The sequence below is a fragment of the Caenorhabditis elegans genome, chromosome II, assembly GCF_000002985.6.
Source record: "Caenorhabditis elegans chromosome II".
NCBI lineage: Eukaryota > Metazoa > Nematoda > Chromadorea > Rhabditida > Rhabditidae > Caenorhabditis > Caenorhabditis elegans.
Window position 1 is genome coordinate 3,171,434 of NC_003280.10, and position 25,842 is coordinate 3,197,275.

At 40.1% G+C, this 25,842-nt stretch overlaps 8 protein-coding genes and 1 pseudogene across 10 annotated transcripts; 5 read left to right on the top strand and 4 right to left on the bottom strand.

The window, feature by feature from the left end:
- Positions 1 to 34: 34 nt before the first annotated feature.
- Y27F2A.10 (G_PROTEIN_RECEP_F1_2 domain-containing protein) lies at positions 35 to 843 on the bottom strand (the record flags this gene model as incomplete). The annotated part of the gene is made up of 2 exons (NM_001129181.1): positions 35 to 231; positions 276 to 843. 2 exons carry the CDS (start codon positions 841 to 843, stop codon positions 35 to 37), a joined length of 765 nt encoding a protein of 254 aa, NP_001122653.1.
- A 5,686-nt stretch (positions 844 to 6,529) lies between these two features.
- Positions 6,530 to 9,045, top strand: sri-40 (Serpentine Receptor, class I). The gene is made up of 5 exons (NM_001027250.4): positions 6,530 to 6,880; positions 6,930 to 7,058; positions 7,512 to 7,730; positions 7,848 to 8,260; positions 8,939 to 9,045. Exons 1-5 carry the CDS (start codon positions 6,728 to 6,730, stop codon positions 8,985 to 8,987), a joined length of 963 nt encoding a protein of 320 aa, NP_001022421.1. The 5' UTR covers positions 6,530 to 6,727; the 3' UTR covers positions 8,988 to 9,045.
- Positions 9,046 to 11,967, bottom strand: Y27F2A.6 (Alpha-2,3-sialyltransferase). Its single transcript, NM_062065.2, has 10 exons — positions 11,915 to 11,967; positions 11,148 to 11,255; positions 10,894 to 11,086; positions 10,400 to 10,830; positions 10,293 to 10,353; positions 10,175 to 10,243; positions 9,749 to 9,861; positions 9,484 to 9,705; positions 9,253 to 9,430; positions 9,046 to 9,207 (listed from the first exon to the last, which is right to left on the bottom strand). The coding sequence occupies exons 2-10, from the start codon at positions 11,241 to 11,243 to the stop codon at positions 9,107 to 9,109; spliced, it is 1,464 nt and encodes a 487-aa protein (NP_494466.1). The 5' UTR covers positions 11,244 to 11,255; positions 11,915 to 11,967; the 3' UTR covers positions 9,046 to 9,106.
- A 361-nt stretch (positions 11,968 to 12,328) lies between these two features.
- Y27F2A.8 (F-box domain-containing protein) lies at positions 12,329 to 13,197 on the top strand. The gene is made up of 2 exons (NM_001027252.6): positions 12,329 to 12,456; positions 12,707 to 13,197. The coding sequence occupies exons 1-2, from the start codon at positions 12,368 to 12,370 to the stop codon at positions 13,080 to 13,082; spliced, it is 465 nt and encodes a 154-aa protein (NP_001022423.1). The 5' UTR covers positions 12,329 to 12,367; the 3' UTR covers positions 13,083 to 13,197.
- Positions 13,198 to 13,724: 527 nt separating this feature from the next.
- sri-78 (Serpentine Receptor, class I) lies at positions 13,725 to 15,357 on the top strand (the record flags this gene model as incomplete). Its single annotated transcript, NM_062066.2, has 6 exons — positions 13,725 to 13,874; positions 13,925 to 14,053; positions 14,098 to 14,316; positions 14,768 to 15,080; positions 15,129 to 15,246; positions 15,294 to 15,357. 6 exons carry the CDS (start codon positions 13,725 to 13,727, stop codon positions 15,355 to 15,357), a joined length of 993 nt encoding a protein of 330 aa, NP_494467.2.
- A 495-nt stretch (positions 15,358 to 15,852) lies between these two features.
- On the top strand, positions 15,853 to 17,395 carry sri-58 (annotated as a pseudogene). Its single transcript has 6 exons — positions 15,853 to 16,002; positions 16,073 to 16,201; positions 16,251 to 16,469; positions 16,805 to 17,117; positions 17,170 to 17,287; positions 17,332 to 17,395. Coding segments are annotated over exons 1-6 (993 nt in total).
- A 509-nt stretch (positions 17,396 to 17,904) lies between these two features.
- Y27F2A.11 (Serpentine Receptor, class I) lies at positions 17,905 to 19,521 on the top strand (the record flags this gene model as incomplete). 2 transcript variants are annotated; one of them, NM_001404222.1, is made up of 5 exons in its annotated part: positions 17,905 to 18,060; positions 18,112 to 18,237; positions 18,361 to 18,579; positions 19,047 to 19,359; positions 19,403 to 19,521. In NM_001404222.1, the coding sequence occupies 5 exons, from the start codon at positions 17,905 to 17,907 to the stop codon at positions 19,519 to 19,521; spliced, it is 933 nt and encodes a 310-aa protein (NP_001391130.1). The 2 variants fall into 2 exon arrangements, with proteins under 2 accessions (NP_001391130.1, NP_001122654.1); NM_001129182.1 differs by having other exon boundaries at positions 17,905 to 18,237.
- A 258-nt stretch (positions 19,522 to 19,779) lies between these two features.
- Positions 19,780 to 20,211, bottom strand: Y27F2A.9 (uncharacterized protein). Its single transcript, NM_001027253.3, has 2 exons — positions 20,055 to 20,211; positions 19,780 to 20,006 (listed from the first exon to the last, which is right to left on the bottom strand). Exons 1-2 carry the CDS (start codon positions 20,202 to 20,204, stop codon positions 19,893 to 19,895), a joined length of 264 nt encoding a protein of 87 aa, NP_001022424.2. The 5' UTR covers positions 20,205 to 20,211; the 3' UTR covers positions 19,780 to 19,892.
- A 704-nt stretch (positions 20,212 to 20,915) lies between these two features.
- Positions 20,916 to 25,633, bottom strand: gcy-15 (Receptor-type guanylate cyclase gcy-15; the record flags this gene model as incomplete). Its single annotated transcript, NM_001377748.2, has 16 exons — positions 20,916 to 21,216; positions 21,415 to 21,481; positions 21,527 to 21,619; positions 21,668 to 21,850; positions 21,901 to 22,024; positions 22,073 to 22,213; positions 22,257 to 22,443; positions 22,491 to 23,274; positions 23,317 to 23,458; positions 23,516 to 24,003; positions 24,058 to 24,236; positions 24,759 to 24,947; positions 24,992 to 25,093; positions 25,137 to 25,242; positions 25,287 to 25,471; positions 25,519 to 25,633. The coding sequence occupies 16 exons, from the start codon at positions 25,631 to 25,633 to the stop codon at positions 20,987 to 20,989; spliced, it is 3,315 nt and encodes a 1,104-aa protein (NP_001364713.1). The 3' UTR covers positions 20,916 to 20,986.
- Between the last annotated feature and the right edge of the window lie 209 nt (positions 25,634 to 25,842).

Consider the following 25,842-nt stretch of genomic DNA (forward strand, 5'->3'; position numbering starts at 1 on the left):
CAATTTTCAGCATTCCCGCTTTACCAGAAAAACACTATAACTTGATCAAAATCGGATTTCGAGATGCTTCACTCAGCATTCCCACTGCCGCAGGACCAACTAACTTGGGCTTTAATAGTTTCATGAAGTACCCAGATACATGATCTCGGTATGGCGGAGTAGTGGTGATGAGCACTATTACATTGACTATCGAGTGTTGAGCACCAATTAATAGGGCAAGCTCCGCGATTGCTGAAATTAGCAAGATTTAGAGATCATGTATAAGTGATACAAACCTTGATTAGCGCTAAAATTTGTCAGTACGGTGGCTAGTAAGCAGACGAAGGCAACCAATAGCAATAATGAAGCTGCCATCTGGGATACAAGACTGATAATTGCAGATTTGTAACGCTGGAGCTGTATTTTAGAGACTCTTAGCTGTAGGGCTTTTAACATCTTGAACATATCCCATGTTGTAATGACAGCTACAGTAACGCAGAATAGTGCTTCCATGCAAGCCAAAACTGCGAGAAAATAGCACCATTCGTTGAACGTGTAGATTGCGAAGTCACTAAGATTTTTAAATCTAGCAAGGTACTCTGGGTAGCAGGTTTCAATATGCTGATACTCCTGGTAAACATTAGCTTGGCTGATAGCGATAACAACTATTATTGGGACACATGTAAAACCAGCTGCTCCAAAGTAGTAACTGATTCTTGATACTATGTGCCGATTGAGTAATTTTGCGAAGATTTGATGTTTAGCTACAAAGCAAATAGTCAGACATTCTATTTGAACAAATGAAGAAGCTATAATCATTGTCTGCAATTTCGACAGTTCAGTGCAAAGTGATTTATTATACATACAACCAGCCGCTGACCGCGCCTCCGGCGCGGCCGCGACTGGTCGTTTGAAATTTTATTTTAAAAATAAGGAAGTGAAAAATTTTGAAAAAAATTTTTTTTAAATAATTTTTATTAAATCAAATCAAGGTTTCTAAAACATTCGTTTAAAGAATTTCGGTAAAAACAATATTTGTGATTCGGCCGTCAGGGGCTCGAACAGGGAATTGAGTTCGTTTCAGTTTGAAAGACAAATTCTTATCATGATAACATTCGATTCGAGGGATGATTACAAATTTTCCTTTTCTTTCGCCACATGCAAATCGGCATCCAATTGTTCGTCGTCCTAAGGATTCCACCACAAAGCGAGATCCATTGCAGAGACCTCCCGATACATCAAGGTTTCTGAGCAGCATAACCACCGATCCCTTTTTCAGTTTCAGCACATGTGGGGGGAGAGTCGAAGGGGTCATCTTGTTCAGAAATTCTGTTGGGTAGTGCATGTGATCTGCTGGATCATCTGTTACAATTTCATCTCTTGATAAATAGATTCTTTCTTCTCCTATCCCTCTGGAATGAACATCTTCGTTGAGAAGGGTGACATCAACGTTTTTTGGAGTAAGAATCACATTTTCGCAGGGATCAGAAGTTGATGGGTCGATTACATCTCCAAAAACTTTCTCGACAATATTTCCATCACATAAAGAAAAAGGGATTTGAACTTTCGATTCAGAATCATTTAGGGAACCATCGCCAACACCGAGAAGAAAGTTCATCCATTCCGTGTCGTTTGTGGTAACTCTCATGTTTGAGTGGAGGCGTAGAGTCTCAAACTGATTCCACAGAGGCGAACTCTTGATACAGGCATCGACTTGATCAGCTCTCGACCCTTTTTCGACAATGGGAAGGATTTGTCGGAAATCTCCGCCCAAAATGACTATTTTTCCTCCAAATGGTTGATCGACTTGAGTGATATCCCGAAGAAGAGAATCAAACGTGTTGAGAGCTGTTTTTGGAATCATCGAAGCCTCGTCACAAATGAACACATCGGTATTAGCAAGTTCTCTGGCATCTTTCAATTGCCTTCGGTGAAGCGACGACTCACATCGATCATGAATGTTCAATTTGAGAAGAGACACCATAGTTCGACCTCCTGGAAGTAAATGTGCCGCGATTCCAGTCCATGCTGTGCAAGCCGCCTGGAATAAAAACATGTTAGGAATAAAAATGAATTAGTTGATAGTTACCATTTTATTTTCTCCAATTATCATATTGTACAATGCAATGTACAGATATGTTTTACCACTTCCTCCGGGACCATCCAAAAAGAAGAGACGGGGTAAAGTAGGGTCGTGTAGCGCTCCCACGATACGCTCGAAGACGTATTTCTGGTCCGAGTTGAGGGTTTGAAATAGTCGAACGCCCTCTGCTGCACATTGGGATGGATCGCTTGTATTTAGATAGATGTCAGTCGGATGCATTGAAGGCTCAGGAACGTAATCATTGAAAGCTTTGCCTCCTCTGAAAACATATATTTCCACTATAAATATAAGTTTAGAGATGATAGCTACCTGTGAAGTCGACTGGAAATATCAAAATAGGCCAAAGCTTCAGCTTCATCATCTCTGGCTCCTGCGTGACGATAATCCTCACTGAGATCGCGTTTTACGGTATCCCACAATACCTGAGGCTCGTGAACCTCATTGAAGAGTAGAATAGAACTGAACAAAGATCGTAGGGCAGCAGGAACCGAGCATCCAATCCACTCTTTCAGCGATTTTAAATATTCACTATCATCCTTCAGCAGTCCACGTGCCTTAGCTGCTTCAACGAAAGTGGGGTAAACTACAGGCACTCCATCATCATCTATGACAGTTCGAATATCCTCAAAAGAAGTAGCTCCTTTTGTGTTTAGTAGAAGAATGCGAAGAACATAACGTTCAGTTTCACTGGGAGCAACTGTGTACATTCTGCCAATTTGTCGGATTCCACGCTTTCGGGTTTTCCAGCAGCGCTCTTTTTGATCGAATGTGAATTAAGATGGCATGTCAATGTAATGCAATTCGTCGACAAATGAATCGGACATGGAACCACTCTGCACTGTTTCTTCGCTAATTTTGTTAATTTTGAACCAAGCTGTCAGAGTTGTATCTTTTTCAGGCGTAGACTGCAACTGATCCTTTGTTACATTTGAAGGAAATACCACAACTTGAAAACCCGGAAGATGGACAGCTAGTCGATATACCGTGTCAGACTTTCTCTCAATCTTAAATCCGAAGAGATGGTGGATGGCCTCCGGAGCACACACGTATCGAGCATCAAGGTGGGCTTTAATCTCATCAACGATTCCTTCTTTCAGTCTACTCCGAATGATGTTTAGAGCAGCACGATCATGTCCCTTGTACACGTACTTAAATAAGTACTTCACAGCTTCAATGAAAGCACAAATTTCGACGTTGATGTGAGCATTGTACCGAAGCAGAAAGTAAGAGTTATACGGAACGATGAATCTGTTATCCATCTTATGACCTTATGGATATGTCAATGGATCACATATCTTATCAATATCACGAATTGCAGTGAGACCTCCTCCTCTTGGATGAATAGCTAGAGATCTTGAAGCTGGAATATCCTGATCTTCTCCGACAAATACAACTGCCACTTCATTTGATACGGGGACATTGTAACAACGACGATCTTTAGTAGTTGAAATGTCGAAGATTAGTCGAACCTCCTCGGCAACTCTTCCTTCTTTCAGAGCATCGGTGTTTTCTTTCTCTTCCACCTCTGCCATCATTTTATAAGCTTTAGCGTATGGGTTCCTAGTCGAAATGAGTTTCGTGAGCTCTGCCATCAACTGCGGATCACATTTTGAATTTGCAGGATTTCCTAATCTTTCTTCGATAGCTTGAGCTGTGTCCAGAATATAAATTTGGCCGTATGATGGTCTTCCTCCAGGTTCTGGATGAAGAGGCCCTGCTAAGTGATACACTTGGCCGTGGATGCGGTAGCAATATGGACCATGTCCTTTTGGAATATCGAGATGGGCACCCATTGAAGCCATGGAAAAAGCAGAGTTGAATTGCCGAATATTTGATTGGAAGTTTTTGCCTCAATCGAATCTCCGAGAAGAAGATCCTTCAATCGATCGGGATAGTCGGCGAACTTATCATCGATGGAGGTTGTCAGTCCAAAATTGCAACACATGTTGATATGATCAGTGGAGCCGCTTACTTCATCTGAAATTAAATTTGCTGCATGGTAAAATTCAACGTTCATTTGTAAAAATATTATTTAAAAACTTACTTTCGAAAAAGACGGCTTTACAGTGATCACATGTCTTGCTCATCGGGCCAAGATAGTTGGGTCCATCGGATATACCTTTTGCTTCTCTTCTTTCTCTTGCTTTACGTTCTCTATCTTTCAGTAGCAACACTTTCAGTTCGTCTTTGGACTCAGAAGCTTTTTTTTTACGTTTCCTATCCTGATCGTATTGATGGCGTGCTTCTCTTTCTTCTGATGACTCTTTTCCACGCTGTTTCCTTTTGCGTTCAGCTCCAGAACTATCACTAAAAACATTTATTTTACTAACAAATAAACTTAGAAAATAAAAACTTACCTTTTAAATCTAGAACGTGTCCTTTTTGAAACAGGCTCTTGGGAATCAGATGTTGAAGGGAAATCAGTTTTTTGTGAGAATTCGTTCATAGTTAATAATTCTTCGGATTCCTCTGTAAAATATTGACTATCACAAACAATAATTTAAAAAAAAACGAAAAAATGAAGAGAAAAGAAATTTTTTTTCGATAGAACAGATAAAACAGGGGAAGATTTTTTTTTGTAATAACCAAAATCGTACTATAGATAATTGAAAACTGTAGTTCGGCAAAAAAGTATAATACCATTTTTTTTCAAAAAACACAACCTAAAACAGAGAAACAAATTTTAAATTTTGTAATTAATGTACAGTAAACAAAAAATACTGTAAACACTACTGTAAACAACAGTTCACTAATACAGTAAACAACAAAAACATAAAAACAAATCTTGAATTTCGTAATTAATGTACAGTAAATAACGAAAACAGAAAAACAAATTATAAATTTCGTAGAGTGTGTTAAAAAAATACAGTCAAATTATGTATTTAGAAAAGTTTTTGACATTCCGGTCAACAAAACAATCTAATTTACTAAAATAAATATAGAACATCCTGAAATGCTGCAGAGAGAGGCTGGAGTCGACAAAATTACTCCACCCAATGAGGCATTTTGTCGTTCGAATTTTTTTTTAATTTGAAGTCTCATGAACTTAACAAAATTTTCTAGGACATTGCATTCAGTGGATTTCAGAAGGTTTCAGACGTTTCTCAACTTTAAACAATTTCTTAACTTTTAGAAGTTAAGAAAATTTCCATCAATTTTCCTCCAAAATGTTTTCAAAGAATTAAAATTTGAATTACCGCCAAAATGTTTTCAAAAAATTAAAATTTGAATTCCCGTCAAAATGTTTTTATAAAAGTGAAATTTGAATTCCCACCAAAATGTTTTCAAAAAAATTTAAAACCAAGGGGGCGGGGCCAATGGGACCCTTCTTGAGTTAAAATTCAAATTTTTTCCTGACTACAGTAACCCTACCATAATCCTACAGTACTCCTACAGTACCATTACAGTACTTTGACATTATCCTCCACCAACTCCCAACCCAATATCTCTTCAAATGGTTAAAATTCACATTTTTCATAACTACAGTAACCCTACCGTACTCCTACAGTACTCCAACAATACCATTACAGTACCTTGACATTATCCTCCACCAACTCCCAACCCAATATCTCTTCAAATGGTTAAAATTCACATTTTTCATAACTACAGTAACCCTACCGTACTCCTACAGTACTCCAACAATACCATTACAGTACCTTGACATTATCCTCCACCAACTCCCAACCCAATATCTCTTCAAATGGTTAAAATTCAAATTTTTCCTAACTACAGTAACCCTACCGTATACCTACAGTACTCCTACAGTACCACTACAGTACCTTGAAATTATCCCTCACCAACTCCCAACCCAATACCTCTTCTGTAGACGAAAACTCAACTTTTCCTAACTACAGTAACCCTACCGTATACCTACAGTACTCCTACAGTACCACTACAGTACCTTGAAATTATCCCTCACCAACTCCCAACCCAATACCTCTTCTGTAGACGAAAACTCAACTTTTCCTAAACTACAGTAACCCTACCGTATACCTACAGTACTCCTACAGTACTACTACAGTACCTTGACATTATCCCTCACCAACTCCCAACCCAATACCTCTTCTGTAGACAAAAACTCAATTTTTCCTAATCTACAGTAACCCTACCGTATACCTACAGTACTCCTACAGTACTACTACAGTACCTTGACATTATCCCCCGGCAACTCTTAACCCAATACCTTTTCCAACTACAGAAAAGAGAGTTGAAAGATCAAAGATCAAACTACAAACTACAAACGGACGGAAGGACACGCGCTTTATATATAGTAAATGATGTCTAATCCTCTGCAACAAAGAGGATCAGATTTTATATTTTTTGTACTTTCATCTTATCAATTCCCTTATCTTTTAATTGAATGTATCCACCCACAACTTTAAGTACATTCCAATCCATTTCCCGCCCATTTTGATGTATATAAAACAAAACCTTTTTATAATAAAGAACGACAAAACCAGAGGAGGCTGTTAATAGACTTCACGGCAGCCGCCGCGATAGGGTTTCCGGCGGTTGTCGTGACATAGCCCACATAATCAAAATGACTAACTTTTTCATTTCACCACGTGCATTGCACAATTTTCACCTGCGGCTTCTCCTCGATTCGATTGAACGTTAACCTTGCCATGTTTTTTTTGTTCACTAATGGATATCACATTCGAATTACCCGTATGGCTGGTGTGGTTTTACCATTGCATGGGTACAATTTCCTTTCTACTGAACACATTCACCATCTACCTCGCCCTTTTTAAAAGCGATACAATCGACAATTTTCGGTATTGCATTTTAGTTTTCCAGGTATACATATATTTGAGAGTTTTGACGGTTTTAAAGTATGGAATTTCAGCTTCTATGTACTCTAACGGACTTTTACTTGACATTTCTTATGCAGCCGATCCCGTTGTTCCCTATAATCGCAGGATATTGCTCTGGGTTTCTGGCAGTTTATCTGAATGCTTCTACGCATTATTTGATGGTATGTAGACGATTTTTTTTGGTGATTCTGTTGAAGACTGAAGACTTGGCGGGAATTCAAATTTATCGAAATGAAAATTTTGTTTGATCTTCAAAAAATGCGGGAGTCGAGACGCAGACATCTTATCTGATTTTGCGTTCTGACGTCACAATTTTTACGGAAAAATATTCCCGCATTTTTTGTAGATCAAACGTGCATCACAAAAGTTATGCCGAAAATTGCAAATTTGCCGCTGAAATTTCGGCGAAAGTTCAAATTTTTTAGTGAGAATGTTTGGAAAATTTTAGAAATTTCGGTAAAAAGCAAATTTCATGATAAAGTTTTGGCGGGAATTTAAATTTTTGGTGAAAAATGTTTAAATATTACAGAGATTCTGTTAAATGGCCTAACTTTTAGCCTAAATCCAAGCATTTTTTGGTGAGAATATCTGAAAACACTTGGTATATGTTTCAGGCGTTCATGATGGCTTCAATGTCGGCACAAATGGAATGGCTCGTGTACTGTTTCATCAAAAAACACCAGACTATTGGAAAAATATTGAGTACACATATTATTCCTGCAAAATTATTTTTTGTTGGTGAAGCCGGGATCCCGGTTCTGCCGGTTGCGGTCTTTGTATTGTACAGCATGGCCGGAATGGATCGGGAAGAGCAATTGGGCTATGTTCTAGAGGTACGTGACCCAGAAAACTCAAAAACTCGGCCATGTCTTGATTGAAATTGGCAACACAAATCAACTTATCAAGTTTGAAATTCTAAGTACAGGTGAAAAATTCTGTTTTTTTTTCAGAACTATCCCCAATTCTTCGCCGGCTTCACCTCCCTCTCCAATTTTGCAATTTACACCCTGAACTTTTGGTTTCTGCTGATCGCCGCCGTTTCCCTCATCGGCGGCCTAATCTGTGGCCTAGTTTTTACCTATTCCACGTTGGACATGTTCAAAATGCTGAGAAGCGTTCAACGAAGGATCTCCACTGCTAGCTATAACCGCCACGAGGCCGCCGTAAAAAGTCTGCTGGCCCAGTTTTCGGTGACGTCACTGTGTGTGGGGCCTCCAGTGATGTTCGTGGTGGTTGTGATGAGCAAATTCCGGTATGCTCAGGTAACCGTGCAGCTTTTGCTGGCGATTTTTGCGTCACATTCGTCGGTTAATGCGTTGGTGCTTGTGGCGACAACTCCTCCGTTCAGGAATTTTGTTTTGAGGTGAGGATTCGTGGACGCGGCACATAGGCACGTAGGCACGTAGGCGCGTAGGCACGTAGGCACGTAGGCACGTAGGCACGTAGACACGTAGGCACGTAGGCAAGTAGGCACGTGGGCACGTAGGCACGTAGGCACGTAGGCACGTAGGCACGTAGGCACGTAGGCACGTAGGCACGTAGGCACGTTTTAATTTATACATTTATATTTTTAGACCTATGTATTTTTATATTAGAGCAAGTTTGGACACCCGTCGGCTTCCTGAGGCAAAGTAGGCACGTAGACACGTAGGCACGTAGGCACGTAGACACGTAGGCACGTAGGCAGGTAGGCACGTAGGCACGTAGGCACGTAGGCACGTAGGCACGTAGGCACGTTTTAATTTATAAATTTATATTTTTAGACCTATTTTTATAGTAAAGCAAGTTTGGACACTCGTCGGCTTCCTGAGGCAAAGTAGGCACGTAGGCACGTAGGCACGTAGGCACGTAGGCACGTAGGCACGTAGGCACGTTTTAATTTATAAATTTATATTTTTAGACCTATTTTTATAGTAAAGCAAGTTTGGACACTCGTCGGCTTCCTGAGGCAAAGTAGGCACGTAGGCACGTAGGCACATAGATTTTTGCGATCTATTTTTTTCCATTTATTGCGAGTTTTTTTTTAACTTTAAATTTTCAGAAAACCTCCAAAACGAATATTTGCTCTCAATATTTCTACGGTTTTGTAACTCGAATTACTTAAAATATGAGGGTTTTTGTGAATAAACTGTCGTTTTAACATTAAAACAGAATTTACTCGTTATTTATTAAAACTTTGCACACGTTTTTAGATTGATAAAAATATGTTCTACTTTTTCATCGTCAATTTTCGGAAGATTGCTCCAATGACGACCAATGGACTGAGGAAGATGCCCTTTTTTAGTGTTTTGGCGAGGCGGTCGGCTATCGCTGAAAAGTAACGGTTTTTTTGCGAAAAAAATTTGGTTTCCTTACCGTAAGCACTGAAAATCTCGAAACATCTCTTGAATAAATCCAATTTCGACACAGATTTTTGAACAGAGTTTCCAGGTTCCACATCTCGTTTCGGGAAACTGAATATGGTTTTGAGAGATTCAAAGCGCGATTCTTTGGATTTTGTCAGATTTTCGATTTCGGCGTGTAATTTTGAGACCTGAAAATGTAAAATTTCAAAAATTTCGAGAAAAGTGCGAAAAAAAACCCTACAATTTTCTGATGTTCGCTTGTCGAAATTGTGTGCTCCGATTTTGATTTCAAATCTGACGTCTCGATTAAAAGATTCAAGTTCTTCATTTTTAAGTCGGAATTTGCTTGAGAGACGCCTTCCAGAGACTTTTTCAGCTTTGCCATTTCAGATTCTTCGGCTAATTTCTGTTTTTCCACACGGTTCTTCATAATTTCATCGACGCTGGCACGCATTTTTGAAGTCTGAATTTTTTTATTGTAAAAAATGTATAAAAGAAGGAATTACCGCATTATTCACTCCTTTTATCGAATTTTCAGCGCCGCTCGGAACCGTTTTTGCCACTGTTTTTATCGATTCGAAGCACTTTTTCCATAGCACTTTTGCTGACATTTTTTGGCCTGAAATTTGAGTTTTTTTCAAAAAGAAATGGTGAAAAAAGGGAAAAGTTAGCCGAACAGATAACAATTTATAAGGAAATTGTAGATAAAAAGGTAGTTTAGTTTAAAGGTGGTAGTTGGCCCTTTTTTCGAATGGGTCACTCCGCGCGCTCTACTGTGAAAGAGGTCAGAAATACGGAGCTGGGTCGGCGGAACCCGCAAGGTGTCGGTCGATTTAAAAGAACCCGACACCTCGCGGGTTCCGCTGCCAAAACTCACCACTTTAACGTCTCCATTGTATACTGAGTTCTTGCCATATAAATTGTATTCGCACCCATCTGGGATCCGAGGTTCGGGTCCTTCAGAAGGCCTATCGAATTTGTTGGGAAGTAGTCCAGCAGAGCTAAAAAGTCAGGAATTTGGGGTCACGATTGTGCTTAGTGATTGCTCACCTGTGTTTAATGTGGCAAAGTTACTGTGGCTGGAATAAATGAAGAAGTATATGGAGACTGGCTGAAAATTTTAGCTTGAAGAGCTTAAGCTTAACGTTAAGACCCACCACTTTTGTCTCAGCTTTCTTAGTATTGTCCGCAACCTCCTTCATCATCAGCTCCACCATATTAGGCTTCTTCACTGACAAATGTGCATCCATCCACCAAATATTCGAATGCTCTCTCAGGAGTTCCGCCAGGAGTAGTGGCTTAAACCGATACTCCATCCAATGATTCGTATAATCCGGGTAGCCGGTTGTATTGAAAACTCGAACTTCTAGGTTTTTAAACATGGATTTTAGCTTGGAAATGTTGGCCGCTTGTAGTCCAAGACTGTATAATATGAACTTGGCGTCCGGATAATACTTATAAATCGCTGAAATCGTGCCAACTTCATTTTGATAGTGATCATCGGATGCTGCAGATGCGAAAATCAAATTTTTAGAATTTTCAGCTACGTCGGTGAGATCGACAAATGATCCCGAAGGCTCTAAGATACCTGAAAAACTATTTTTTGGAAAATTTTCAGATTTCAAGAATTAAAAAAATGTTAAAAACCCACTTAGTTTTTCCAAAATCGGCAAATGATCGCAGCTGAATTTCTTGCCAACAGAATTTGCATTCTGTGGATCTTTATAGCAGAAATTGTAGGTTTTTCCAGATTTTGCCGATACACAATCACATTTATCTACAGATTTTACTAATTCGACCCTTGAACTTCTCTGGACCCGCTTTTCCATTACTGCTTCGCTATTCTGAATAATGTATAAAACTCCATTTGAAATTATTTTCTGAACAGTAAAATCTATTACGTACCTGATAATCTCTAATTCTATTATCTTTTAAATAAATCATGGAGAATAAAAATCCGGAAAAAATCACACCAAGAATGAACATAAAAGGTCCTCGCATTGTTCGCTTCATCTGAAAATTCAAGTTTTGAAGTTTGTAAGTTTAGCATTTGTATATGAACATTGTTGGTTGAAACGAAAAAAAAGCCAACAGAGAATTTGGGCCGGAAAGTGGAGTATTTTTGATCGATGCATTTTTTGGCAGCGGTTTGTTGTTTGAAAGAGATAAAAAATTTATCACCTATAAAATTGAAGAACAACAAACTACTAATATTTTGCCAATTGGTAATTTTCTGATAAAATCGAAAAGAAGCGAGATATGAGCTGCCAAATTAAAGTCGATGCACCATGTCAAAAACTCGAGATTTCAACTTATACATCGAGAGATTTTTTGTTCGATGCACCATGTCCAATTTGAATGATATCAAAAATTGTTCAACTAAAAATTTTTTAGAAAAACACCTAACAAATATTTTATTAGTTTTCAATTTTTGATAAAACCAAAACCAAGAGAGATATGGCCCATCAAATCCCAAAGGTGCAGTACTAATAAAATATTAAATAAATTCGACTGGAGTATGAAACCAAAACAAAACAAAACAATACCAACCATCAAAAACTTTTAAACTGAAACTAAATTTAGGTGACTAAGTCCTTTTTATATTATCATCACCCCCCCCCCCCCCCCCCCCCAGTTTGAAATTATGTGATCGGAAATCGACACAAACTTACTGTTATATATCCAATTTGTAATAATAATAGAAGAGCTTTATTAGAAAGCAGAAGAGTGCAGTATGATAGAATAGTGAGGAATGATCGAATATGATAGATTCGATCAAGGAATGTACATGTGGATAATACGTGAAATAATAATAAGAGAGTTCGAGAGTTCACGTGCCTCTTATTGTCGAGTTGTTATCGCCAAGTAGTGCGAACACGTTCACGTCTCGCCGTAACACTTACAAACTTAGTAAGTCAAAGTCAGCGAAATTCTGTCTGCCTGTCTGTCTGCATGCCTGTCTGTCCCTTCAATTGAGCAGTGTATCAGAACAGATTTTATCTTAAAAAAACCTTTCTCCGGGGAAGTTCAGTGACCCCTACCTGTGGCCATCTGGCGTTATAAGAAAAAAATGCCACCTGTCCCGTCGCATTTAGTCTTTCATTTTGCACCTAATATACTATACTATGACTAGCTCCGCTATTCCACTCCCTTTATTCCGTCTTCCTTTCTTGGCAATAGAAGAAGTTTTTAAGGCATGCTCGTTGTTTGAGTTGTGAGTTTTTTATTTAATTTTTTGTTTTGGAAATTGATCAGATTATTCAAATTGAAATTATGTGATTAGAAATGGACACAAACTTAGCCAATGATCTACCTGTTGACATATTTCTAACTCTACCCTAAAAATTTATACCAGCCCATACAAAATGTCAAAATTAAGTGAGGTCGATGCACCATGACTAGCACTCAACTTTGGCAGCTCGTATATACATTATGCGATGAGGAGTTATGCCCACATTTTTCAGGACGAAGCTCTCATTTACTTCCAAGAACGCAAAATATCATGTCACTCGCTACACCAGCCGCCGTCAATTTGAAGGAACTTTAAAGATCAAGCTTCTCGGTTATGCAATGAAATGTGAATTGAACACAAATAAAAACGACAAACTCTCTGCAGACATCACTTTCAAGTTTGGTCCCTGTATGTCTGCTGCTGAGCTCTGCAACTTCAACGGTCGCCGTATCCCTATAAACGTGACTCGGCGCAAGAAAACCATTTTCGTTTACTGCTCAACTGTGACAGATGGCTTCGAGCATTTTTTGGACTACTTCACGGGATGCATCTTAAAACTGACGGTCTCTCTGGATAGTGATGATAAGATGGAAGGTCGTTTGGTGTGAGATGATCTCCAGTTTGTGCGGCGGCAAAGAATCGAAACGCTGTTTCATCAATGGGACCCGTCAATAGAAGTTTTTGTTCTATTTGAATGCCTATTTGAGTGAATAAATTTTAATGAAATAAACTTGGTTCAATTATTAGAAAGCACTTTTGATCGCACGCCGAGAAAATATTAGCGCAAATTAGATTTATGGTTGCTGACGCATTTCTTGTTTGCTGTCGCATTTTCCGACACCTTGAAATATAGAGATTTACTTTCATTATTAAACAGTACCAATACAAGACCCTTTAACCGAAACTACAGTAATCTCACATTACTCCTCCGCTACAACTATAGTACCCCTAATGTATGTAAGGTTTCCTCAACTGTTTCAGGAAAGTACCCGGCGTGTTGGCCGTAACCCCTCAAATCTATGCTGCTGGCGACGTATGAAAGCAGCCGACACCTCGCGGGTTGTAAAAGTTAATCACCAAATATGTTTTTGCATGTTTTTCTTTTGAAAAAGTTACTCATCACCCTGATCTCTCCTACTGCTATTTTTTTTTTCAGGCTCTTTGGGGCACACTAAGAAATTGTAATTAAATTCTCACCTGCTACATGGAATTGCCAAAATATTTTCTCAAATCATTAAACCAACATTCCTATGGTCGACTTTTCGGTTCCATTTTGGCTCATCTACTATCTTCATGGAATCGGCACAATTTCCCTGCTCTTCGACGCTTTCTCTGTGTATTTGGTGATGTTCAAAAGCAGCCAGATTGATAATTTTCGGTTTTTCCTGCTCAATTTTCAGGTACAAATAACCTTTTTGAATATTATCGACATTCATTTTTCGCTTTTCAGATTGCCTGCTCCGTTACAGATTTTCATATCACTTTCCTCATGCAACCGGTGCCCCTGTACCCTTTAATGGGTGGGTATGCCCTTGGATTTCTGCCAATAAAATTTGGAGTTTCATTACATTCTTGCTTGGTCTTCAAATCTTCAAATCTTGGCACATGCTATAAAATTTTCAGACAGCTGTAGTGTTCCTATACATCTACCAAGTCGCTAGCATGATAGTTTGTTTCGTTCGGAAAAATCAATCAATTGCCGGGACACTGACATCATTCGCTATTCCGGCTCCACTGATCATATTTCTAGTAGGGTTTCTGGCAGTCTACACGTTTTCAGTAGTTGGAATGTATTTTTGCTCGGGTATTACAGAGAATGAGAAGATTAAATTTGTTGAAGAGGTGTGTGAGCTGAAGATCTGAGCACTATGATCTTTAATCCTGTACGAGTTGGTTCTTTCTTCAAAATGGAGCTTACCTCAGTTTAGCTAAAATTCAATAAGCATGCTCTTTGCGATCTGCACAATTGACTTATCTTGGGTGATTCCAATTGAGCAAGTTTTAGAGGTAAAGCTCACGCCTACTGGCCTGCCGGGTACGCCTGCCCGCCTTGCAGCGACCTTCGCTAGCCTCGAGCCGCGATATTATGTGGCACAGAACCCGAAAAGTGTCGGCCGCGTCGAAAGAATCATCTTTCGCAATATGTGGTGTAAACCCCGACTTCTCACCATAATGCAGGAGAGGCCGGCAGGTTGGAGGCAGGCGTCCGGCCCTAAAACCGTGCCTACCCCCATGGAAGCCCTAGTAGAGAGAAGCATCGCAAGATCAGCTATATTACCCAGTGAACTTCCAGAACCTTCCCGAGTACCTATCATCTTTCCAATCCCTCCCGAACTTCTCCATTTACCAAGCCAACGCCCTTCTCTTTATCATGGTGATTACTGCTGTCACGGGCGGCCTACTAGCCTTTTCGTTCTTCATGGCAGTTTTATATAACATTTTTCGAATGTTAAGTTTCATGAAAGTTCAAATGTCTGACACCACTTATAAGAGACATCGAGCCGCCGTATGGAGCTTAATTGCACAATTCGCCACGTCGATAATTTGCTTTTTACCACCAATTTCTCTGGTTTTCGTAGTGTTTTTGAAGCTACCTAATCCTCAGGGTAAGTTAAAAATTTAATATTCAAATTCAATTTTTGCCCTGCATTCAGTAATCGTAGAGCTTCTCCTTGTAGTCGCCTGCCTCCACTCGCCCGCCAACGTGACAGTCCTGATGTTCACGTTCCCGCCATACCGGAAGTTTGTTTGTGTGACTATTTTCAGGCAAAAGTGAGTAGCTTTTGCGTTTTGCCGAAGTTTTGAGTGAAAAATTTCAGACCAACAGGCTTGGAGCCGATATCTGCAAAGTCTTCAGTGATGGTTTCCCACTTGGCAAAATGAAATTGAAGAAAGAAAACTGATCCTAAAATGAATATATTTGCAGCTGTCACCTAGAACACAATGTTAACCTCAGAATCAAAATTTTTATAAATTGCAAAAAATTCCAGATGGCCTGATTATCGCTGAAAGCTTAAAAACGTTAGCTCGAACGTCACAGCTCGTCTGTAGTAGGTGACGTCACAAACTACAAACACTACAAACTATAAACCCGCACATGGTGTTAGGCTGTCCCATTACGGTTTGATCTACAAAAAATGCGGGAATTTTCCCCAAAAAAAAGGGGCGTCAGTTAGATTTGCGTAGATCAAATCAAACCGAGATGGTACACTCTGACACCACGTGAACTCGTGGAAGCTTTAATGCAATTGATGTTTCCAAAAAAAACTCCCGCCAGCTCCCCGAGCACACTGAAAAAAGTGTGACTAGATTTCCACCTGTTCGAAAAGGTGACAACACATTTTCTCTTTTTAAAAAAGTTATTAAGCCCTGATTCTAATGGTAAACTTTTCGGTTCCATATTGGCTCATTTACTATTACCACATAATCGGTGTAATTTCCCTGCTTTTCGACGCTTTCTCTGTGTATTTGGTGCTGTTTAAGAGCACACGAGTTGATAATTTTCGGTTTTTTCTGCTAAATTTTCAGGTGAGATTTAAATTTTTCCAAACGAATCATTTTTATAAATTCCAAAATTTTCTTCAATTTCAATTTACAGATAGCCTGCTCTTTTACAGATTTTCATATCACTTTTCTGTTCCAACCAGTCCCCTTGTACCCGTTATTGAGCGGATACGGTCTTGGATTTCTGCCCACTTACCTAGGAATCTCTACACATTCTTGCATGGTATCATATCATTTTTAATCAGTCCTACCACGTGTAATTCGATTTTCAGACAATTGTGGTTTTCCTGTACACCTACCAAATCGCTTGTATGATAATTTGTTTCATTCGGAAGAATCAAGTGATAGCCGGGACACTGACATCGTACGCTATTCCAGCACCACTTGTCATATGTCTAGTGAGCTTTATGGCAGCTTACACGATTACAGTGGCTGGAATGTACTCTTGTTTGGGTGTTGCGGAGAGTGAGAAGATGAAATTTGTGGGCGAGGTGAGGTAACAATGCTGGTTTGGCTGCTCAGCATTAGGCCAGAAAAACACTAGGTGGCTCCTAAAACAGTGTAATGCTCGCTTAGGCTTACTGAATTTCAGGTATTGAAAGCTGGGGTGGGCGGCAATTGCCGTTCGGCAAATCGGCAAATTACCGGTTTGCCGATTTGCCGGAAATTTTCAATTCCGGCAAATTACCCATTCCCCGTTTGCCGGTTATCAGATTTGACGGAAATGTTTAGATGGATTTTTTATAAGACGGAAACACTTAAAACTGGGCTTTTTTGAAACTTGAAAAATGTTAGACGAAAATTGGAAACACTTGTAAACTTCCAGAACTTTCCCGAATACCTCTCACCTTTCCAATCCCTCCCGAACTTTTCTATCTACGAAGCCAACTCCCTCATCTTCATTGTGGTGATCACTGCTGTCACGGGCGCTTTCATAGCCTTCACGTTCTTCATGGCAATTTTATATAACATTTTTCGAATGCTGGGCTTTATGAAACTTCAAATGTCTGCCACAACGTATAAGCAGCACCGCGCCGCCGTATGAAGCTTGATCGCTCAATTCGCCACGTCGATAATTTGCTTTTCGCCGCCAATATTTCTAGTTTTCGTCGTATTTTTCCAGCTTCCCCATGCCCAGGGTGAGTTAAAATTATATAATTTCGATAAATATTATTAACTAAATATTTTAAGTTATCGTCGAGCTTCTCCTCGTCGTCGCCTGCCTCCACTCGCCCGCCAACGTGACAGTACTAATGTTCACATTTTCGCCATACCGGAAATACGTTTGTGAGAATATTTTAAGGCAAAAGTGAGGAGATGGAAAATTGCAAAGTTTTGAGAGAAAAATTTCAGATCAACTAGATTGGGGCCCATTTCTGCAAATACTTCAGTGCTGGTTTCTCATTTGGCAAAGTGAAATTGGCATTTATAGTCTTATAACTATGCTTGATTTGATTTTTTTGAGTTCTTGAATTTTTTTTTTTTAAATTGCCTTGAGGATGACCCACAAGTGAATTTATTGTTTAATCAAAGTTAACCAAAACAATAAAAAAGTCGGGACCCTCACGAGTCCGACAAAGAGAGGGAAAAAAAATTATTTTTTATCTCCTTCTAATTCCGCCCAGCCTAATCCTAATCCTATGCCTGAGCCTAAGCCTGAGTCTAAGCCTAAACCTTAGCCTAAGACTGAGTCTAAGCCTATGCATGAGCCTACGCCTATTAGGCCTAAAAATAAAGAAATATTCGAGGAAAATTTTAAAATTTATTTCCGACAAAGGACACCGAACATGAACTTTTTAGTGATATAATGTCTGTTAAACACGTAGAATTCGGATTAAGGGTGCAATTATGAGCAACCTATTCGTAATTTTTTTATATTTTTCTCCCAGACATCAGATTTCTGCATCAAAAAATACCTCATTTCCTATGTTTGATATAAATTTCTCGATAGCTTATTGGCTGTCCACTTATTATCACATAATTGGTGTAATTTCTATGATAGTGGATTTATTTTCTATTTACCTAATATTATTCAAAAGTAACAAACTCGACAATTTCCGCTACTTCCTGCTCAATTTCCAGGTGCAGTTAAATTTTGAAAAAAATATAATTTTTAGAGAACATGATTTTCAGATTTCATGTGTTTTTACGGATATTTGCGTGACGTTTTTGTTCCAGCCAGTTCCGTTGTATCCCTTGTTGGCTGGGTATAATATGGGGATTGGGGTCCGGTATGGAGCAAGTTTGCATGTTGGAATAGTGAGTGTGCGGCGCGGAACCCAAAAAGTGTCGGGCGTTGCAAAATATATTTCTCCACGCGAGTCTCGATCAATGTCGGCTGCGGACTCACCAAATTCATTTTATTTTCAATTCTTTTTTCAGGCATGTATAACCTTCCTACTTTGTTATCAAATAGGAAGTATGATTATTTGCTTTGTCCATAAACATCAAACAATTGCGGGGACATTGAAAAAGTTCAATATTCCAAAATATTTATTGATTCTCATGTTTGCCTATTTCCCAGCCTACACCGTCAGTGTCGCAAGCATTTATTCTAGGCTCAGTGTTCCGGAATCTTTGAAATTTGAATTTGTAGCCACTGTGAGCAAATTAATTAAATTAATTTTTAATTGAAAAAATTGAAACATTTCCAAAAATGTCTAGAAAATTTTTAATTTTTTTAAACGTTCTGGATTTTTTCTGAACATTTTTTTTTTAACGATTCCAAATTTTTGTCAGTTTTTTTAAAATAATTTCTGGAGCATTCTTAAACTTTCTGAATTTTTCTAAAATTTTCTCAAAATTTATAAACGTTTCTAAAAGTCTCTAAAAATTTCTGAAAACTTCAAAAAAAAATCTAAAAGATTTTAATAATTTTCTGAAGCTTTCTAAAACTTTCTGGAGTTTATAGAAAATGCTCAAAAATTCTAAAAAACTTTCTGGAGCTTTTTTTCAAACATTCAAACTTTTTCCAACATTTTCTGAAACCCTCTAGAACTTACTGAAATTTTCTAGAACTTTCTAGAAAACCTTATTAACAGGCGCAAGCCATAATAAAACATTTTCAGACGTACCCCGACCTGTTACCCGAGTTCAAGTCTCTTCCCAACTTTTCCATCTACGATTTCTCCGTGCATTTTAAAATTTTCATAATCTACGCAATCACCGGGGGATCTATTGGATTTATTGTTTTCAGCTTAGTCTTATTAAATATTATCCGTATGCTCAGCCAGCTCAGACTGAAAATCTCAAAGTCAAACTACCAAAAGCACCGGAACGCAATTTGGAGCCTGTTGGCTCAATTTGCAACGTCATCGACAATTTTTCTACCGCCAATTGTATGTAGTTTTGTCATTTTGCTGGGGTTTAATGGGTCTCAAGGTGAGAGAATGCAGTATTACAAAATTTTTCACATTTTTTTCAGTAATCGTAGAAACATTTCTGGTACTTGCCTGTCTTCATTCTTTGATCAATGTATTGGTTCTCGTGGTCACCTGTCCGCCTTATAGGAAATTTGTGATAAGTTTGGTTAGAAAAAGTTGAGTTCGAAAATTTGAATTTCGCGCCAAAAACTTGTAACTTTTCCTTGAACTTTTAGCCATATTGTTCAAAAATTTGACATTCAAATGTGTCGCCAAAAAATTCGAGTACCTTAAATTCAGCTCTCCACCAAATTATTCGAAAATTCAAACATAAGATGTTCGCCTAAATTTTTAATTTTTTTTCAGAACCCCGAGGCATCATGGACTATCTACAAAACTTCTGAAAAACTCCATAGTTATAATTAATGTCAATAACTAATTTTGTTGGATGTGTAATTTATTCTCTCAATTATTTTGTATTTAAAATTTTTGAAATTTTCCAATGGAGTTCAGTTTTTGAGCTCCATCCCTAAAAAAGTTGTTCAAAACGAACTAACAATTAAAACATATTGGTCCCGATGGAGGCGCTCCTGTTACATAGACACCAACCGGCGTGGTAGTTGCAGTTGGTATTTCAGTGGTTTCTGTGACTAGTTGGGGAACAGTCTGGAAAGTTTAAGATATACCAGCTGTTAAAATAGATAAATATCTCACCGATGAATCAGTTGTGACGGCAATTTCATTACTTTCTGTGGTAAAGTCTTCGTAAGGCAATGTAATGGAAATGTACACGTCTTCCGGCGGGACAGTTCTCATACAGGCTTCTGACAGAACCATAAAGTAGAAGAATAAAATCAAAGACATACTTCAAAGAAGATCAACTGAAGCGGCAAGATTCAACCTCCGTGTATTGGAAGTCTTTTCTTTCGGGAATTATTTGATAAGATAATAATAGCATCGTTGTGTTTGCGAAAAGCGTCATCAATCACAAAATTATTATTAGAAATCGGGTATGTGTTTGCCGAAATTGATAGAAAGGAACAAATGTTCTTGAAAATTTTATATACATATATATATATGGGTTGAGAAAAATTCACAAGGTTTTAAGTTCCACAACGGACTGGCAAAAGTCTCGTCCAACTAGGTTCCTAGGTTACTGTAGAGTTGAGTGCTCCCATGGTAGACGCGGTAACCGGAACAGTCTGAAAAAAGTAGGAAGGCTTAAGCCCTAAATTAATTAATAGGTTACCGTATCATAAACTGTTGAAGCTTCTTCTTCAGAATCTTCATACGGCAATGTGCTGGAAATGTAAACTTCTTGCGGTGGAATAGTCCTCATACAGGTTTTTACTGTGACCACTAGATAGAAAAATAATATCAAATACATAATAATTTGTAGACATGTTTTATCCTCAGTTTATTTAAATAATAGTTTGTCCAGACATTTTAATTGGATGCTACTTATCATTATTAACGACCCTGCTTGCATTTGGAGGCATCATTTATCACACCATTATGATTAGAAATTGGATGTCTACGCATTTGCAAATATCTTATCAACATTTTTTTTAAATCGATTCAACAATGAACAATTTATTAAATCTTTAAAAAAAGCAAATAAATTGTCCAACAACAGAACTCCAAATTCACGAGAATTCATAAGTCTTCTCTTGGATCTGAGCCTTCTTCAAGCTTGCGAACTTGACACGTTCTCTGATAATCCGCTCTCTTCTCATATCCGAATTCTCGCCTCTCACAAAATACGTCATCTGTTTGCCTTTTCCCTTCATCTCCACAATTCCGCGTTCTTCGATCTCATAGCCACCGAGCTGGTCGAGAATTTCTTTGGCGGTGCCGGAGCAGTTGATGCGGAGAGCTGAAAAGCATGATGAGTAGCAGCTGACCCTAAAAATGATGCAGGAGACAGTTCAACGAAAAGGAGCCGACACCTTACAGGCTGCGTCAGTCACGATTCTTAGGATGAAGTTCACATCTAGCACCTCACAAAATTTCTTTCGCATTCAAGTATAAAGCAGCTGACAACTCACAGGTTCTGCCACCCAAAAAAACTTACGAATTCCATTACTCTCCATGCGACTTGCCGTGTTCACAGTGTCCCCGAACAAGCAATATCGCGGCATCTGAAAGCCCAAAGTTCAAAATTTTCTGAAAATTCTAAGGCTTACCTTCAACCCAACAACCCCTGCTACACAAGGTCCCGAGTTCATACCAATTCTTAGACGGACCTTCTCATTTGGTAGGTGACGGATTTTGAAGCTCTAAATGACAGTTTTGAAGGATTTTTTTTCACAACTTCAAAAAATAACCTCAACAGCTTTCAGCAGAGCAAGCCCGAGAGAAGCGATCTCCCCGGCGTGATGGTTTCCATTTGGGACAGGCAATCCCGAGGCGACCATATAAGCGTCTGCAATTGTCTCCACTTTGTAGACGTCGAATTGATCAATGATTCGATCGAAGACCGTGTATAAATCGTTTAGGAATTGGACAATCTAGGAAGTATTTAGAGATTTAGAAGACATTTCAGATTATCCCGACATACATCTATAGGTTTACTTGTGGCTGACATTTCAACGAATCCAGGGCAATCCGAAAAGAAAACGGTGCAGTTTTCGAAGCTCTCCGCAGAGACGTTGGATCCTAGCTTCAGACTGTCTGCTACTACTCTAAAATTGCAAAAAAAAACGTTTTGGATTGGGAAAAGTTATGCTCACTCCGGGAGCATCATCTTCAGCAAAGCTTCACTCTTTGCCTTCTCGGCTTCCAGTTCCTCATTCCGTTCGGCAATGTCCTTCTCCAACTTGTCCGTGTACTTCTCGATCATTGATACCATATTGTCCATGATCGTTCGCTTTCTGGAAAAAACTAGGTCAAAAGATCCTGAAGGTCAGAACTTACAGCCCTATAGTCAAAGGTTTCAGCTTCCGTTTGATTTGATGCAAGGACGGGCGGTTCAGAGGATCTTCAGTCCACGCGGCGACGACTGTCTCCTGGACGATACGCGGAGACTCCTTGAGCACAGCCATATCCGGGCGGAATGGCTTCTTGCCGGCCAAGGCTTCTCGTTTCACCAGGGACACAATTTCTGGAATAGTTAATATTCTACCCTGAGCTCAATCACAAAGATCTTACCCCTCGGCTCCATCGGCTCATCTCCCCATGGTCCCAACCTTCCGAACAGCTCATACAACACAATCGCCAAACTATAGACATCCGATTTCTGGACCAGAAGAACTCCGCACTGGCTCAAGCCTGTGCTCCATCTCAACAGCTCCGGTGATGTCCAAAGCTGATCCTTGCCTTCCTGAACATCATCCTCCTGCTGCCAGGTCTCCTCTCCGCGGAGCTCACGGAGCCCGAAACTTGATAGACGAACCATCCAGCGAGCATCGATAAGACAATTGGTGGATTTCAGACGACCATGGCAACCGACTGGGGAGGAGTGGAGGTACTCAAGACCGGCGATTATATCCTTTGTCATCTGACTTCTGAACACATCATCCAACGGCATGTCATCATTATCCAGAATATCCTTCAAAGATCCTCTCTGAGCAAGCTCGTAGACCACAAATACGTCCGGCGATTGCACAACCATTCCCACAAATTCTATAACATTCGAGTTCACCGACTCCTGAAGCTTCGCGATCTCCAGTCGGTTACTCCTCGTGAATTCCACATCACTTCTATAGATTCTCTTCAGCGCAACGGTTCTTCCCTCATATAGACCAACGCCGAAATCAGGAATCTGATGCCACTTCTCATCCTCAGACGCTCCAGTGACACCACCGAATCCGGGTATGGGCCCGAATGGGCCTGCTCGGGCTGTGGATCCGGTGTTGAAGATGGATGAGGCGTTGATTGAGGATGCATTGTTGTAGTCTTCGATGAAGAAGTGGGAGTCTCGGAGGGTTTGGGACTGAAATACGAAGTTTTAAGGGTCCGGAACTTCTGATCTTACCGCTGCCACCACACTTCCATGAATGCTAGCCATACTCCGCAGACTCTGCTGGCTCATCAAGTTGGTGTGCTTCTTAAGGATGATCTGATTCCGATCGATCATGAAGAACAAGGAGTGAAGTCTTCGTTCGTAACGGTAGCGTCTGAAATTTTTTCTCAATTAGCTCTTCTGGCTCCTTTCGTTCCCGGAGCCCACTCACTTGTACAGGAAAGCGGCAGCAATTGCCAAACCGATCAGAACAGCCACCCCGACAGATATCACAATGATGAATGTATTGTTCGCCGGTGGTCCACAATTTTCCCCATAGAACCCACAAACCGGTGTATCCTTTGGAGCCGACTTATTCACAAAATCAATTGACAATCCCTCGCTGTAATCCGTGAGCGACCAAACTGTATTTAGAAGGCTTGACTGGGCAAGCCGTGCACACGGGAAGAGAGAGTACGAGTTGTGAGAAGAACTTGAGAAATGATAATAGATCTGCATAGAGCCAACAATTGCTCCATATCCATCAATGTACTCTGTGACTCCTGTGACACTATCGACCTTGCGACTGATAAGGTGTTCGTAGAATATATCCGATTGGTAGATGTTGGCGCCAATGTTCAGAGCGTCATTTGTGGCGTCAGCAAGGTATTGGATGCTGTCGAATAGGAGTTTTATGCGATCCCAGCGGGGTGTTATTTTCTGGAAAAGATATCTGCCATAAGGTAAAGACTAGACTAAGAGGCTAAAACTCGCCTCCGAAATTGTGGTGTTGCAATATGGCGGACACATTTTTGCGGGCTTCTTCTTCAAGACCTGAGTTTTGATATCCTCCCAAGTGGAGTTCGGCTCCGCCGGCGGTGGTCCATCGGAAAGGATCACCACGTTCTTGTACACCTCGTGAAGGTCATTTTCGGTCAGGTTGTAGTCATTAACTGTAATGTGTGTAGTTTGTAGTATTAATTGCCGGAGCCACAGCAGCCCGTACTAGTAAGAGGCTACGTAAGGTAGGGCTCCCAGCTGAATGAGGCGCGAAATGCAGGCCTCTCGCCGACGCCGCGCGCCGCTGTGTGTGTGCAATGAATCGCGAAAGGTAGTTATTTTGAGCGGCCGACATGTTCGCGGTTCCTCAGCTTGCCGTGAAATGAGTAGCTTGGTGTGTGCGCAACGTAGTGGGAAGAGGTAGTTGTTTGGAAGCGGCCGACACGTTCCGGGTTTCGCGCCGCACTTTGCATTCTGATACATGCGGCTTGAGTGACGCAGTGAGGCCGGCGCGGCAAGCGCTGAGGCCGACGGAGGTGCCGTTGCGGCGACCTCATCGCCCTAATACAAGCGCGCAAACATGGACAAAACTTTTGCAGGGACTTTTGTAGACATAATTTGGAACCCCGAAGTTGGCCAAACCATGTTTATCTGTTGTGAACGTTGTGCTGGACGCCTACGACTCCAGAACTTACTATCACTGGCACCCAAATGCACAAGCCTCTGATCCCCACTTGAAGCCTCAAGCCACTGATAGTTGGTGTCGTAGGAGATGTATCCAAGGACAAAGTACTCTCCAGACTGCATTTTGTTCATCTCGCCGAGCTTGAATATATAGTTCCGGAGTAGGTTTGCGTTGGAGGACCAATCGCAGATTATGAATACTGAAAGAAAGCCTAGGGCTTAATATCCTTCCAGGGGAGCTTACTTCTGGCTTTCTCCGCGTCTTCCTTAACCTTTTCAGTGATATCACTCATTGGGTCCAGCCTAGAATCCACCAGGATGTCTATTTTATTTGCTGTCAGGGCATCTTAAAATTAAAATTTCAAAGCTATAATGCAGCTTATGTTTACCTAACAAATCCGAGCGCACCCTTGCAGCAAAAGCAGTCAAAACTGCCGACGGGGATACTAGGGCCACTTTCTTCCATTGATACTTGTCCAAGAAATACATAACTGACTGAAACTAGAACTATGAGAGAAGACCATGTAGATTAAATTTACCTTTGCTAGCGAATTAGTCTGAGAATTCATAAGCACAGATGTCTGATCGAACCCTTTCACACTAGATAAATCCATTTCACAAACATCTGAAACTGCAATTTTCAAGTTGATATTCAAAATTGTGCTCTGGATATAGCAGTCACGCATGAGCCCCATGGCCGCAACTGTTGCATTGTTCAAGGCCGCTGAAAATTGGAAGCCTTAGAAAATTGTCGATTTGGCAATCGGGTACCTGTTCTTGCAGCTCGAGGACCCGCTGTCTTTGATGTGTCCACATAGTTAACATCGAGGTCGTGGAAGACTTCAAGATCCTTATCAGCGTTCAGACGGTTGATGGCGATTTCCATAGCTGATGGGATGTAGGCAGCACCTGAAACAGGTTGTTTAGGCCTACCTGACTTCAGCTTGACCCTCCTTCATCATCACATTTGCTCCCAGTTGCACATCCAAACGGAGCCAAGTAGTCCACTTTTAGCGGAAAGTACACAGTAATATCTTCCAGCTCGATTTTATCAAAATTTTGCACATTTTGGAAGAAAAATAACAAAAAGAGCAC

Excerpts from the sequence above, each read along its gene's own strand:
- sri-40 (NM_001027250.4), top strand. The coding sequence starts at position 6,728 with ATGGATATCACATTCGAATTACCCGTATGGCTGGTGTGGTTTTACCAT. Across the intron at positions 7,059-7,511 it reads CTTCTACGCATTATTTGATG|GCGTTCATGATGGCTTCAAT; the intron begins GTATGTAGACGA and ends TATATGTTTCAG. Across the intron at positions 7,731-7,847 it reads AATTGGGCTATGTTCTAGAG|AACTATCCCCAATTCTTCGC; the intron begins GTACGTGACCCA and ends TTTTTTTTTCAG.
- Y27F2A.6 (NM_062065.2), bottom strand. The coding sequence starts at position 11,243 with ATGCGAGGACCTTTTATGTTCATTCTTGGTGTGATTTTTTCCGGATTT. Across the intron at positions 11,087-11,147 it reads ATAGAATTAGAGATTATCAG|AATAGCGAAGCAGTAATGGA; the intron begins GTACGTAATAGA and ends TACATTATTCAG. Across the intron at positions 10,354-10,399 it reads AGAAAGCTGAGACAAAAGTG|CCAGTCTCCATATACTTCTT; the intron begins GTGGGTCTTAAC and ends TAAAATTTTCAG.
- Y27F2A.8 (NM_001027252.6), top strand. The coding sequence starts at position 12,368 with ATGACTAGCTCCGCTATTCCACTCCCTTTATTCCGTCTTCCTTTCTTG. Across the intron at positions 12,457-12,706 it reads GCATGCTCGTTGTTTGAGTT|GACGAAGCTCTCATTTACTT; the intron begins GTGAGTTTTTTA and ends CACATTTTTCAG.
- Y27F2A.9 (NM_001027253.3), bottom strand. The coding sequence starts at position 20,204 with ATGTCTTTGATTTTATTCTTCTACTTTATGGTTCTGTCAGAAGCCTGT. Across the intron at positions 20,007-20,054 it reads CCGTCACAACTGATTCATCG|ACTGTTCCCCAACTAGTCAC; the intron begins GTGAGATATTTA and ends TAAACTTTCCAG.